Source organism: Talpa europaea (genome assembly GCF_964194135.1).
Source record: "Talpa europaea genome assembly, chromosome: 11".
Lineage (NCBI taxonomy): Eukaryota > Metazoa > Chordata > Mammalia > Eulipotyphla > Talpidae > Talpa > Talpa europaea.
The window spans coordinates 26,807,217-26,821,761 of record NC_140078.1 but is presented as its reverse complement, the minus strand read 5'-3'; the positions used below and the strand labels follow the sequence as shown (position 1 = coordinate 26,821,761).

Genomic DNA, 14,545 nt, shown 5'->3' with positions numbered 1-14,545 from the left:
AGGGTTCTGCCTGCTTCATTCCTTACCCTCCTCTTGCCCCTCTCCCCCTCTTCAATGTCTGGTTGACCTGTTTTTATTTCCTGAATTTACTGACTTGATACCTTGTATTTCTACTCGTTACCCTTAATGCCACCATTTTGCCTATTGTGACTTCCAAATAAAACCCTCCACAATTAGTATTTCTCAATCAGTTGGATGCACAGTGCAGGTGTGTCCAGAGAAAAAAGAGTCAGATTTCACCATCACAAGTCAAAAGTGCCTTTTCCTTTGCCCAGGTTGTAATAATGCGGGATTATCACCATGACAATGTGGTTGACATGTACAACAGCTACCTTGTCAGCGATGAACTCTGGGTGGTCATGGAATTTCTAGAAGGTGGTGCCTTGACAGACATCGTTACTCACACCAGGTATGTTTCTTGTTTATCCAGACAAATACTGAGCCTTGGTGACTTTTTATGAATTCTTCACAAGTTATAAGCGCTTTGAAGTCAGGGACATGATTACACTTCCCTATAAACTCCAGAAATGCCTGTTGTTATTTCGTTTTTTCTCTAGTACATCAATTAACCATCACTTTGCCTTCTGGAAATTCGTTAATATCCATTGATTTGAAAGCAACGATCTGCTGAGAATGAAGTTTTAGTGACAAATAGTAGAATTCCCCAGTTTTTCATAGATTTCTGTAACTGAGCTCCATTCCCCTGAGTTTCCTTGGTATTGACTATGTACTAATACCATCAAGGCTACCTAGGGAAGAATGACTATAAGAGAGAAATTTTTCAATTATTTTAAAAAATAGTCTTGCAGATAGCAAAGGTAAATTACCATTGTTGCCCCAGCTACTTGCTTGCCTGATATGTCAATTAAAGCCATTTCAAGTTCTTGCTGAGTACTTTTTAAGTGGCAGGCTCTTTCCTAAGTGCTGAACACAAAATATACAAATGACTAAGTCTCAGATACATTTCCTCAGGGAAGTCCCAGATTAAAAACAAAAGTAACATTTGTGCAGAATTAGAAGGTTTCTATAAGTAGCATAGAAAAATACCTGAATCTCTCTTTTGGGGATAGTCAAGAGGTATTTCTAATATAAGGTGATATCTGAAGTGGGTTTGAAAGATGTAATAGAATAGAGCTTGCTGAGAAGGCAAGTAGGGGACGAAAGACACTGAAGGCAGAGGCAAGTGTGTACGCTTAAGCAGTACTGCTCAAATGTGAATATGCATATGCATTACCTTATTTAAATATTTAAATATAGTCCTATTCAATAGGGAGGGAGCTAATACTGTGCATTCTGACAAACTCCGGATGATACCTAGGCTGTTGCTTTATGGACCACACATGGGGAAACAGTGCTCTAAGGAATAGACATATAAAGAGGCATGTTACATAGGAAACTTTAAGCTTGGCCTTTGCTGGTAAATAATATGCCAAAGAATTAAGAGAGGATTGGCATGAAGGCATTGAATATAGCTGCTGTTGCTGAAATGGTGCCCAAATCATAAATGCCTCCACTTGAACAACTGGAGTGCGAAAGCAACTTAGCAAGAAAACATTGAAAACCCTGTGAGGGTTAGAATCTCCTGCTGTTTTTCTACTAAAATGAGGCATATCTTCATTCTCTCTCAAACTGTAATAGTTCATCTATAAATAAAAGAACATGCATAAAGACACTAAACATTTACTACCAACATTTCAGCTGGCAAACTCCTGTTGGAGTTATTAGAGACGTCCACCCCAAAAATAAGTAAGATCATTTTAAATTTATAGAAACAAATATATTAAAGGGCCCTAAGAATAAGATAAACAAGTATAACAATTAATAAACATGTCCAGGGAGGGGCTTTTTCTTAACTTGGGGCACTAGCAATAACTACCCATGTCTCTTTAAGGCTCCCGTTGTCAAGCTTCTTTTATATCAATGGGATCCACTTAAGAGCTAGCATATCTGGACTCCATTGTGTTTTCTAATTTTCTCCATCTGGCTTTGTCAACTAATTTCCTCTTGAAGGCAGAGTAGCTTTAGAGGGTGAGAGGAAATTGTGCATTTAGGAACACCATGAATATTTGGAATTTGAAATCCTTAAGCTGGTAATCAGTTTCCTATGGTATTCAATAAGTACTGTATTGAATGATTGGTTGGTTAATAAAATATCTAACCCCTTGCTACTCAAAGTGTGGCCCGGGGGCCAGCAGCATCATGTCACCTGGGAGCTTGTTAGGAGTGCAGAATCTCAGGCTCTTATCTGCCATCTAGCCAGATGCTTGGCGTTTCTCCTGTAGATTGAAGTTTTAGCCCTACTTAGCATCTCGATAAGTTGCATTCTACTGATTTGCATAAGAGGACTCAAGAAGGAAAACTAAAATGCCAAGTACTGTCAGGTTCTTCATGCATGAACTCATATAACCTTCACACGTCTCCTTAAAGTAGGTGTTGCTGTGCCTGTCTGTCAGATGATGAAGCTACGACTCAGAGATGAGAAGTATATTTCTCAAGATCACATATTTAATAGTTGACAGAGCCAGGGTTTGAATTTGAAGTTGACTCAGGAACTGAGCCATCTTTATCCCATACCAGGCTTCCTCCTAAGCAGCAAAGCACTGGCCTTTCTAGAGTTGGCCCTGTCAATTTGGAAACCGTTAAATTAAGCATCAGTAGCATTTGTCACATATTCCAGTTAAAAGTGAGCCCTCAGTCAACAATAAGGGCTCAGATTCAATTAATTTGTGTAACAGTTGACCTATAGAGAATTTTTATGCCTGCTTCAGCTAACTCAAATCTCATGGAATCCAAGAAAAATGCTCCTTGGTCTTGAGTTGGTTTTAAGGTATAGTTGGGTTTGTCTTTGCTCCTAATGCTCTAAACCTCTGAGGGATGTGCTTTGGACAATCGCAGAATTACCCAGAACATTGACCAGCCTACTCAGCACAAAACCAAGAACACAGATATTATAGGTTTCCGCCCTATTTCAAACAAGAACCTGGCTTTGATGTGAGACCAATTTGTTGCTGTAGGAACCCTCTTGGAAGAGAAGGGCATGTTTCTTCATACTCGGCCCCTTTATAGCTACAACATTCTCCTAATTGACTCTCCTGTATTTTCCTTTGAATTCTAGTTTTTCTTTGTAAGAATTGCTGGTATGGGCCACCCCGGTAGCGCAGTGGGTTGAGCACAGCCCTGTGAAGCTGTCCGCAGCCTCTGCAGCACTGGTTCGATCTCCAGCCGGCCAGGGAGATACCCACTTGGCACAGCAGACCTCTCCTGTCTTGCCTGCTACTTTTCTCAGCAGTGTTTTTGGTCTGTCTGCCTGGTCTGCTCCCTACTCTGTCTCTGGTGAATCCTCTCGCCCTCCCGCACTTCTGGCCTGTACCCCAGTTGTTGTATAAATAAATTAAAAAAATTGCTGGTATCAATGAGACTGATAGACAAATCCAAATCATCCATTTCCTTTCCTTGCTGAGCTAAGAGCCACCTAGTTACCCAAGTCAGTCCTTAAATTTGGGCAGGTACACCCTCTGCCTCTCTTGTAGTCTCCTCTGTTTGCATAGTAGTTTGTTTCAGGGGCTCTATCGCATTTGCTATCTAATTTAGACTTCACCTATTTCTGTGATGGGGAACAAGTATTATATACCTAGGTGAACTAGGAGCATGCCAAACTGCATCATTTTGAGGACACAGAGCATCTCTTGTCTGGATTCCTCAAGGGATAGACTAGTTTACTCTTCAGAAAGTCCATTCTTTTGAGTTGCAATGGCAGTGTGATGTGGTGGGAAAGTTAGAAAGCTTGGGTTCTGATCTCAAGAAGAGGTGGTGTTTGAATCATGATCTGGTTACTCTGTTAGCAGGTCATCTGACTGCCATCTCTTCTAGAAGTACCTTCTTTAGAGGGGTGGAGGCATGAAATGTTGCCTTCTTCATTCCCATGATGTATTTATGAAAGTGACATCCATTCACACTTAGTTACTTAAATGTGTAACTTCCTAGGTCTAATTTCCTTCTGCCAGAGGAACCTGGAGCAAAAGAAACCTCCAGCCCATGGAGGAGGGGGAGGAGGGTTAGTGAGAAACAGAGCTAGTCTCAGAGGGGAATCTGAGCAATCCAAAGACCTTTTAGCCTGAGTCCAGCCTGGAGAACTATGGCTGCCCCATTTCCCAGATAAGAAAAAAAAAGACCCAAGGAAGCAAAAGAACTTGCTCAATGTCCTTTAGCAACAACACCTGAGCCTTGGGCTGCTTATTCAGTCTGCTCTTTGTGTAGGACCCTGAACGTTTAGCTCTCTCTAAGGAATTACCTCTAAGTGCAGAGTCCAAGGAAGTGCATTTGCATGAATCACCCCAAAGCCAAAAAACAAGGGGTATTTTTCCTTTTTTAGCTTGTATTTGACCAATGACTTCCTCTATGATGAGTTTAATGTTCTCAGACTTAGATTCCAAGAGTGCCCTCTCACTTGCTTATAGACTTTCCAGACTTGGGCTGGAGAGCAGGGACTGGCCCATTCAAAGCCAAGGGTGCTGCTTCTCTTGATCATTTCAAAGATGTTCTTAAACCTGACCTTGCTCCTTAAATGTTATTTCCTTTCTAGAATGAATGAAGAGCAGATAGCTACTGTCTGTCTGTCGGTTCTGAGAGCTCTTTCCTACCTTCACAACCAAGGAGTGATTCACAGAGATATAAAGAGTGACTCCATCCTGCTGACCAGCGATGGCCGGGTAAGACTTTCATATTTGGCCCCTCCATGTTTTACCTCATCACTTCATCTGTCGTGGCCATTATCCCCAAGAACACTCCTCATCAGTCTAATTTTCCTTAGTCATAGCTACTCACTGCCCTTCTTAGAAGGCTTTCAAAAAGGAAATTACCATCCTTTGTGTCATCCTGTTAGTCAGAATTGTCTGTGACCAGAATTTGATGGATAATTTTCTGCCTCAATAATGAGAGTAGGAAGCAAGAGAAATTGGAAATTTCTTTTCTTTTTCTCCCTTGTTCTTATCTCCTGTTGGAGGAGCGAGGATGGCTTTTCTTTGCTGTGACCCAGCCCACTTGTGTGGTTCTGTGATCTGCAGGATGTCCCAGCTTTCCTGCAGGAAACAGTGACAAGCTCCACAAGGGTAATTTGAAGAGAGCTTAATAAAGGTGTGGGCAGATGCGGAAGAATCATAAGGAGCAGTGCATGACCATTAGTGCAGCGTTCTAGAATGGAGTACCACCCTTTCTACCCTGGGTCTGAGAAGGCAAAGCAGGGAACTGGTCACCAGAATCAGGACATAGAGATTACTGTGTGCAGAGGGAGGCCTGGCAGGAAGTCTGACCTTCGGTGCAAGCCAGACCACAGCAGACCTATAAGACAGGAACTGGGGGAATAAACACCCAATACACTCTGCTCCTTCCTTCCAAACTCCTACTGTTGCTCCCCATGGACTGAGCCCAATCAGAAGGCATCAGTGCAGTAACACAAGTTGACCTTCCAGCTCTTGGAGAAGAAAGGAGACCAGATCTGGAAGGACAATCACAAGATACCCAGCTTACCACGGTATCTGTAGGCCTGCATTTTTGCATTTCCTTCATTTAAACCTGCTCAAAAATTCTGTTGAAAACTCATCAGCCTTACTGGGTTCAGAAGAGCATAAACATCTCAGGAATGAATGGCTTGACATCCCAAGGAAGGCTTAGTTTCCTTAGGATGAGACTCAAAAGCATAAATGTTCACCATTTAGGCCCTCTTAGCCTCCCTAAAGTTCATACCGGGGGTAATGGGCCTGGGATGAAGGGAGCCAGCCCTCCCTTGATGCACCTGTATTTACAGCAGCCTCAGCTGCATGGGAGTGATCCATCAGAATCCACCCAGGAGTGCCCGAGGGCAACCAGAAGAAACTGCCCCAAGCATTTTGACTTTTCTTTTTTTGTTCAAGAGTTTGTGAAATTGTCGGTTTTAACTGCCATATGCTGTTGGTGCCTGCCCCATATCTTCATGGGACTCCATTTCTGCGCTTTCTTAGTTCAATCTCCAAATGCCACCACCTGCAACCCTTTGCCTGGGGACTTCCTCCGGCCTGTATAGTCTGCTCTTCCAGTATGTGGCAGGCTGGAAATTCCAAAAACATGGTCCATGCTCCCCAGGAGGGGCCCAAAACAAGTGGTAGGAGCTGGTATATGAATACTCCAGCTCTCTCACCCTTGGCTGGAGTAGCTCTGAAGCTCTGATCTCCCTGACCTCCCAAACTCCCCCTGCTGAATTACACACCAGTTGTTCACAGTGGTTTTGATTAGCCTCCTCCCCGTCCCTGTTGTATTTCCCCATTTCACTGCTAGTTGTTTGTATCTCACCAACAAACAACTTTCACTGAGTCCTTGTCCCAGGGGGTGCTTCTGGGGAGGGGGTTTGGGGTTTGGATAGAAACTAGCATATTTCCAGAAATACTGTAATGTGTTCATGCCCTCTCTCCCACAGAATGTGCAGTAGGGGTAAAGAATGGCTAAGAGGGCCTCCCTGGTTGCCTAGGGGTTAAGTCTCAGTGCTATCATCACTACGACCAGAGTTTAATCCCCGGCCAGGGAGAGAACCCACATATGGTGCAGCAAACCTCTCCTGCCTCACCCGCTGCTCCCCTCAGCAGTGTATTCCAGTCAGTCTGCCTGTTCTGCTCCCCACTCTGTCTCTGGTAAATCCTCTTATCCCCCACATCTCTAGCCTAGACCCCAGTTCTTCTAAGCAAAATAATAATAGTAATAGTAATAGTAATAGTAATAGTAATAGTAATAGTAATAGTAATAAGTAATAAGAATGGCAACCAGGGCCTTGAGACTGTTCTACACCTAAACTGTGCCCCTGATAATCAGCGGAAGTCAGTATCCCTTTAACCAAGGGGTGTGTCCCATCCCTAATTTTCCATTAGCTCCACCAGGCCCATTTCATGCATTGATGTTTTTTTGCCTCATTTTTCTTAGGCATTTAGGCATTTAGTGTTATTAATTTTCAAATAACTAGAATTTGATACTTAAAAAAAAAAAAAACCTGAAGATTATCTCCCAAATGCTATTCTCAAAGAAATAGAGACTTGGACATGTTGAATAGCTTGCTTAAATCCATCCAGACTGCTGACCCTCCTCCCTGTTCTGCTACTCCACTGGGCTTGCTTTTCCTAATGCAGGACACACAGCGTGAAGAGACCCAGGCCAGGAGACCCAGGCTTAGTCCTGGGCAAGTTCTTACAGTGCTCTGTGCTCTGCCAATTACTGAGGCTGTCTGAGGTCGCTATGCCATTCTCGTTTGGCCACTAGGATGCCCTTCCTCCCTTTCCTCTGGGTATGACAGCTAAGGAAAAAGTCTTAAACAGGAGGGACCATCATCAATCTGGCCCTTTCTATGACATCTCACTTCCTTTGTCCTTGGGCGACTGCTCTCCATGAAACAGAATCTCAAGCAATGGAGAGAGTCAGAACCATCACAGAGTTTGGCAAACAAACAAATTCCTAGGCCCTAGCCCCTGGAGATTCTGCTTCAAGGAAGCTGGGTGGTACCCAAGAACCTGCATTTCTAACAGACTCCCGGGGGATGCTGATACTACCCATTTGAGGACCGTTTCCTTACAGGAAGCACCCTGAAACTTGGCACAAAAGCCTTTACATTTTGCCTTAGCCAAAACTGGAGTAAGAATTTTTTAGTGTATATGAAATTTACCAAATAAGAGAATTCAATTCTGTTTTAAACCTGTAGCTATCTGGTGAGTAGCCTCTCTTTTGCACATCTCCACCTCAGCCCACTCTTCCATATTTTTGTGGGGGCCCTGATTCCTAACTAGGATGCACTGAGATGGAGAGCATCTCAGGTTTAAATAGCAGCTTGGTCTAAGCTCTAGTTTTTTGTCTGACCCATGTGGAACAAGCTTCATCTCCTTGTAGGGGGCAGGCAGTGTACTAGCCCAGTTATCTTAGTCTTACTGCGTGAGTGGGACAAACGTGGTTTTTCAAGCAGCCACGTTGTACAATTTAAAGTCTGTGTGATTTGCTTTTAAGATCTGCCTACAATGCTTTATTATACTCATTACTTGAGTTCTCATTATCTACTTGCAGATTTATTCGGACGAATGTTGTGTGCAATTATGTTCTTTTAGAAAATTGTCTCTTTTATGTACTTGGGTTGGTAAAAAAAAAAAATCATGCAAAAGTACATCCACTCTACATCAGAAGATCAGGCCTAGCTTCTAACTATTGAGTTTCAATTTCTCATCTTATATTTTGTCAGGGAGATCATTATTAGTCTGTCAGGTTTGGTTTTTGGGTTTTTTTTTTTTTTTTAAGTCTGGAAAGAGAAAATCACACTAGAGATATTGAAATGAAAACCTGCCAATACAGAAATGCTGATCTATTCACTTCTGTCATTGTTCAGGCTTCTTAAATTTATAGACAAACACAATGCACTGGCCAAATTGTTCCTCCTCAGCTGTGCAGCAAGCATGCAATGTTCCTCACTTGAGCCACACTTGTCAGCACATATTAAAGAACAATAATTCTAATACAAAGAAGTAGTTACTTATTTGAATGTCTCATGGTACTTAGAAATCATATAATGTTTAATAACAACAAAATGTAACAGTTTGTACAAAATTCCTATTGAGCATAACAATGAATTTACACTAAATCATCATCTGTTGTGGGTTGAGTTTTAATGAATTTCTTGTTTGGGGTACATTTAATTTTTTTGTTTGTTTGCTTCATAATTTTCATAAAAGATATCAACAGCAGGAGCTTAAACATTTGCTTGTCCTTTCCAGTGGACCCTTGAGAGGTTTTCCATTGAAATGGACCATGCACTTCCAATAAAAGCCTAACAACCCTTTCTCCAATATTTCCAAGGCCTGTTAATGAGTCTGTTTTGTTTGGAATTTGAAACTTGCTCTATGTGTCTATGTCTCGCAGCCAATCTATTAAAATTATTAGTTTATGCTTTCTTTTCCTTTTCAGATAAAGTTATCAGACTTTGGTTTTTGTGCTCAAGTTTCCAAAGAGGTGCCCAAGAGGAAATCTTTGGTTGGCACTCCCTACTGGATGGCTCCTGAGGTGATTTCTAGGTTGCCTTATGGGACAGAGGTAAGCAGGCATCTGTGTCTGACAGCAGCAGCTCCTGGGCAGCCTCGAAGCTGCGGTGGTTCTGATATTGGTGACTACAGGGCATCAGGGTGACAATGTCTGACTCCACGTTTAGCCCCCACCTGCTAGATGTCTCACAGAATAGGTCACAACAACAGGGACACTAGCCACACTAGCCACTGGTGAGGACACCCCAACTGTGTTCCAGCTGCTGTTTCTGAAGTTCCCACAGCAGACACCAGGGGGAGTCACTCAGACTCTGATCCCGTTGTCAGTCACCAGTATCCACAAAGCCAGACAGTGCGACTTGAAGAGTGTCCAGAGACCTGTTTGTGAACAAGCATGAGGAGAAAAAGGGTAGAGGGTCAGAGGAAAGCTCCACAAACTAAGTGTACTATTCGGATGAGCAATATAATTTTCCCATGGGAAGAAAAATCAGATATGAATAGATTACAACTTAAAATGATGGCACAACTCCTATTTCTTCTGGAAAGGAGGCAATCACTCATCAACTATTAAGTGGTTGAGTGTGGCTATGTGAAAATGGGAGGCAGGGGGTGGAGAGAAGGCCTTCTAAGGATGGAATAGTGTGAGCAGAAGCTCAGAGTCACGCAAGATTACACACGTGGAGTCCAGGACTTCGCTTCTGCTGGGCTGAGAGTGTTTCTGCATATTATGGTGCAGATGGTGATTTTAAGAGAGGAGAAGCCTGGGAGAAGTGACATGGACCAGCGAGCTAGGACATTAGCATAAGTCAAGGCACACTCTGCTCTCCTGCCCTTATTTGCTTGCCCTTGTGTGAGCACTCATCTTGTTTATCTCCCTGTGGTCCTGACAGCATGAATTCTCAGTGAAGGTCACTGTGAGAGTTATAACAGGAATGCAGTTGACTGATAAGAGGTGTAATGAGGCTGTAACAGAGAAGTAACTGTAACTGGGAATTTATAGCACAGCTATGGCATCTCATTGTCCTGACTTCCCATTCTTTACTCAGAAAGAATTGCTTGTCATCTCTGCCTTTTCTTCTCTCCACCCCTAAAAATGGTTTTATAAAGCAGAGTTTTGTGTGTGCTACTTCAAAATGATAAAACATAGAGGGAAGAACCTCAAAGAAGGGGGGAAAGCCTATTTTTAAAAATTAAATTAATAAAAGAATCAGAATATGTTCAGCATTGTGCAGCATAGTTCTTGGAAGTTCGTTATGACTGTAAAAAACTTTTCTTATTTTTTTATGGTGTGAGTGCAGCTTTCTTCTCTGTATTCATAATATGAAACTTTGGATTTTATTTTCATCTTCCCTGATGAGCAGTTAACCACCCTGATTAATAGGATTTTTCAAAAAAGTTCTAAACTTCAGAATGTTAAGGTATTCATGTATCCCTAATTAGTAGAGCTTCATTGATGTTTTCTTTAAAAAGCAAATGAAGACTATTTGCAAGAATTTGGTCACTGAACAGTTCAGCCTATACATCTGCATTGTCATTTTGAGAGGTTACCAATACCACATTAATATATGATTCTGGTGGTTTCTCTAGACACGTTCCAACATTTCAAAGCCTTCTCCTCCCTGAGATAACCAGTAGGTTGTGCCTGACAGGTAGACATCTGGTCCCTCGGGATCATGGTGATAGAAATGATCGATGGAGAGCCCCCCTACTTCAACGAGCCTCCCCTCCAGGCGATGCGGAGGATCCGGGATAGTTTACCTCCAAGAGTGAAGGACCTACACAAGGTAAGAAGCAGCATTTGTTGCTAAAGTCAAAAATCACTCTTGGATTTTTCTACTTCTCTGTAGTTTCAAAGATTGACATGTCACTTCCAGGAGTAGATCCTGGTCTGTGGGCATAAATTCAAATTTCTGCTCTTCTTGTTTACTCACTGGGAAGTCATTGAGTCTCTCCATCTCTAATGTTCATCTGTAAAATGAGTACAATCAATCCCTCCCTCAGGGTATTGTCAAGAAGAGTAAGTTAATCAGGTGCCACACTCAGCACTCCCTCCCTGAGAACCTATAACACTCTAAGAGTTGTTCTCCTGCCCCTCTGGCCTGCACCCCAGCTTTTGTATGCATAAATAAATAAATCTTAAAAAAATCAAACACTGTGATATGATAAGTGTGCAGGAGAGGGATGTGGGAGTCATTTGAAGTCCTTTCTGCAGAAGAATCATCTGAGCTAGAATGGATAAGAAGGAGTAAGACATGCGATGATCTGGGAGAAAAAGGTGACTGAGGCAGAGGGAACAACAGTTCAAGGGCCCTAAGCCAAGAAACAAGGTTTATGTGATGGGAGAAAAGTGAGCAAGTAGAAGAGTGGCATGTGTCACAGAGGTAGGCAGGGGCTAGACCATGCAGGGTGATGAAGGACATGGTTAAGGGGTCATGTGGACTCTTCTTATTTCCAAGGATTGCCAAATAGAGGCAAACTTAAAAAAAAAAACGGTGCTAAGTTGAAGAATCACAACTGTGGGGGCTGCTTAATTATATATTAATATATTAATTATATATTCATATATTAACTGAGAGCTGCCATTTCCACAAAATCAATACCATAAACACGAACCCATGCACCACACCTCCATCTACATCTACATCATGGCTGTACAAGAGGGAGTGAGGCCACCTTTTAGGGGAAAATAGCTTGAATGGTAGTATCTCCTCTTAATCCCTGTATCTTAGAGAAGAGCACCAGTAGAATCACTGTGTGGACCTGGCAAAAATAAAGAGGCTGCATTGAATAGGAAATTGAAACTTTTACTGTATTGGACTAAGTTTCAATAATAAAAAGTGACTAAAATAGTCTGCTGTCAAAATAGCCCCACACCCAAGGGAAGTATCATATTCGCCAAAGAAACAATGAGAGAAGCTTTAATCCCAATGGTTAAGCACTGGAAACTGTACAAGCATCTTTCCCAAATTGAGCAATAATTTTTGGTATAAATTCAATAGTGAATACTATACAGTGATGATAAGGATACAATTTTTGCCACATATTCAGGGATGACTCTCTCAGACACAATGTTTAATGAAAGAGGTCAGAGAAGAGTTGCCAGTATATGACTCCATTTCTATAAAGGACAAACACAGGCAAAATTAATGTATGCTATTAAAAGTCAGATAGTGGTGACCCCTCTGCAAAGAAATGGATATTGACAGAAAAGGGACTTAAGAAATAGCTTCCTGAAGTAGAAGAAATGCTCTATATTTTATAGGGGTGGAGAGTAAATAGGTATAAATATATGTTTAAAAATACCACAAAACAGACACTTAATATTAATGCACTTGGGGGCCTCCCTGGTGGTGCAAGAGGTTAAGATGCAGCACTATGAAGCTATCCGCAGCCACTACACCACGAGTTCGATCCCTGGCTAGGAAGGTGGCCCACATGGCAGCTGACCTCTCCTGTCTCACACACTCTTCCCCTCAGCAGTGTATTTCAGTAGATCTGCCTATTCTGCTCCCCACTCTATCTCTTGTATGCACCCCAGCTCTTGTATGCATAAGTAAATAAATCTTTAAAAAATATTAATGCACTTGAATGATTGTAAGAGAAACCTCAACTGTTAAATGAGAAGAAATTAAAGAAAAAATGCTCTCTGTGTTAGAGAACCTTATAGAAGCTTGTTTCTCTTCGAGAGGGAATTTTGTAGAACCTGGATGGTCACTGTTTTAGAGAAATAAAAGTACTCCATGTTCATACCCCACTTCATACAACCTGTGTGCTCAGAACCATACAGTCAGCACATATAATAGCTGCCGTTATTGCCACTATTGCAATTGCTGTTTTATTTATGAAATAATTTTTTATTCTTTGTTTCATTATCATTTGTTCCTTTCAAACTTGAAGATGATTAAGAAAACACAGTATGTTGAGAAAGGCAGTGCTTTTGCTTCCCTCAAAGTGACTTTCTACAATTTTTTTTAATTTAAATTTTATTTTTATATTCCCCATACAATTGCACCTCCCTTATTTTGACCCCAATCCCTCCTTTCCCCTCCCCCACCCCCCCCATAGAGTGTCTCTGGTTCATAGTTGTTTGTTGATTTTGATATTTTCTTTCTTATAGTTATTCTTTTTCCTGGTCCCTTATTTAAGTTTTCTAGATTCCTGCTATGAGTGAGACCATCTGGTATTTTTCTTTTTCTTTCTGGCTTATTTCGCTGAGTGTGATCCCTTCCAGCGCCATCCATGTTGCTGCAAATTGCATGTGTTTATCTTTTTTGAATGCTGAGTAATATTCCATGGTATATATGTACCACATCTTCTTGATCCAGTCATCTATTTTTGGGCATTTGAGTTGTTTCTAAAACTTAGGTATTGTAAATAGTGCTGCTGTAAACATAGGGGTGTAGGTGCTCTTTGGAATTGATGTTTCTGTGCCTACTCCTAGGTAAATACCTAGGAGTGGAATTGCTGGATCATACAGAATTTGATGTTGATAGCATGACTTTCCTGGACAATAGCTCGGAGGCTCTCTTAGGGGGAAATGGTTTGAGCATCTGTTTTTGTCCTCAGGATATCTTCTGCTTTCCCAGGTTTCTTCATTACTCCGGGGATTTCTGGACCTGATGTTGGTGAGGGAACCCTCTCAAAGAGCCACAGCCCAGGAACTCCTCGGACATCCATTCTTGAAACTGGCTGGTCCGCCATCTTGCATCGTTCCCCTCATGAGACAATACAGGCACCACTGAGCAGAGGATTCATGCAGGTGGCAAAGCTAGATGAAGACAGGAGTATAATTCAGGAGAACATGAGGAAACCACAGAACATGCAGATGACTAGCTGATTGGTGGGACAGTGTGATGACCAGCAGGGTTTAACAGACCAGGGCATCTTCTGTGTCTTAACAGGCATCTCTCCACTGACAGCTGGTGTGGTCATTTGAAACATGGCTTTAATAAGTCATTATTATATTTTTCAGCCCTTCATCCGGCAAATCAGAAGGACTCAGTACAAACTCCGTTAACGATATATCTAGCCACATGCAGGGTAACGCATAGGGTTTTCTATATTGAAAGAATACTTTTCTGGCAAAAAAAAAAAAAGAAAGGAAAACAAAAAGCACTTTTTTCTTAATGGTAGCAGTGTAATGTATTTTGCAATGAATTTGTAATTTTTCTGTACGATAGTTTTGATAATTTATAGTACTTTGATGTCATGTAGCCATTGTATCAGTTGAAGTAATAACTTGTTTACTAGCAAGAGTTTGAACAAAGTCTTTCCTACTTTTTTATCCCTTTCAGAGAACCAACACTTCTTTAGGAACTTTGAATACTGAATGACTCTCAATCACCGTCAGCTTTAGTAGAATATCTTTCTTATCTTAACAAGTGTCTTACGTGATGGAAGAAGAATTAAGAGTGATGGTGATGGTGGTGCACATTTCATTTGTCCAACCAAAAATAATTCAATTTGAGCCACAGTATACCACCAAACTATTCCTTGGTGTAAAGCTAAAT

General features: G+C 41.6%; 1 protein-coding gene across 1 annotated transcript in view; it reads left to right on the top strand.

Annotated features, from left to right (window-relative positions):
- The window catches only part of PAK5 (p21 (RAC1) activated kinase 5), a gene marked incomplete at both ends in the record, with an annotated part of 82,542 nt that extends 68,765 nt beyond the window's left edge, over positions 1-13,777 (top strand). The window contains 5 exons of the mRNA XM_084248066.1: positions 276-409; positions 4,583-4,709; positions 8,962-9,087; positions 10,685-10,819; positions 13,622-13,777. Coding sequence (XP_084104192.1) covers positions 276-409; positions 4,583-4,709; positions 8,962-9,087; positions 10,685-10,819; positions 13,622-13,777 — 678 coding nt within the window. The remainder of the gene's footprint in view (positions 1-275; positions 410-4,582; positions 4,710-8,961; positions 9,088-10,684; positions 10,820-13,621) is intronic.
- Between the last annotated feature and the right edge of the window lie 768 nt (positions 13,778-14,545).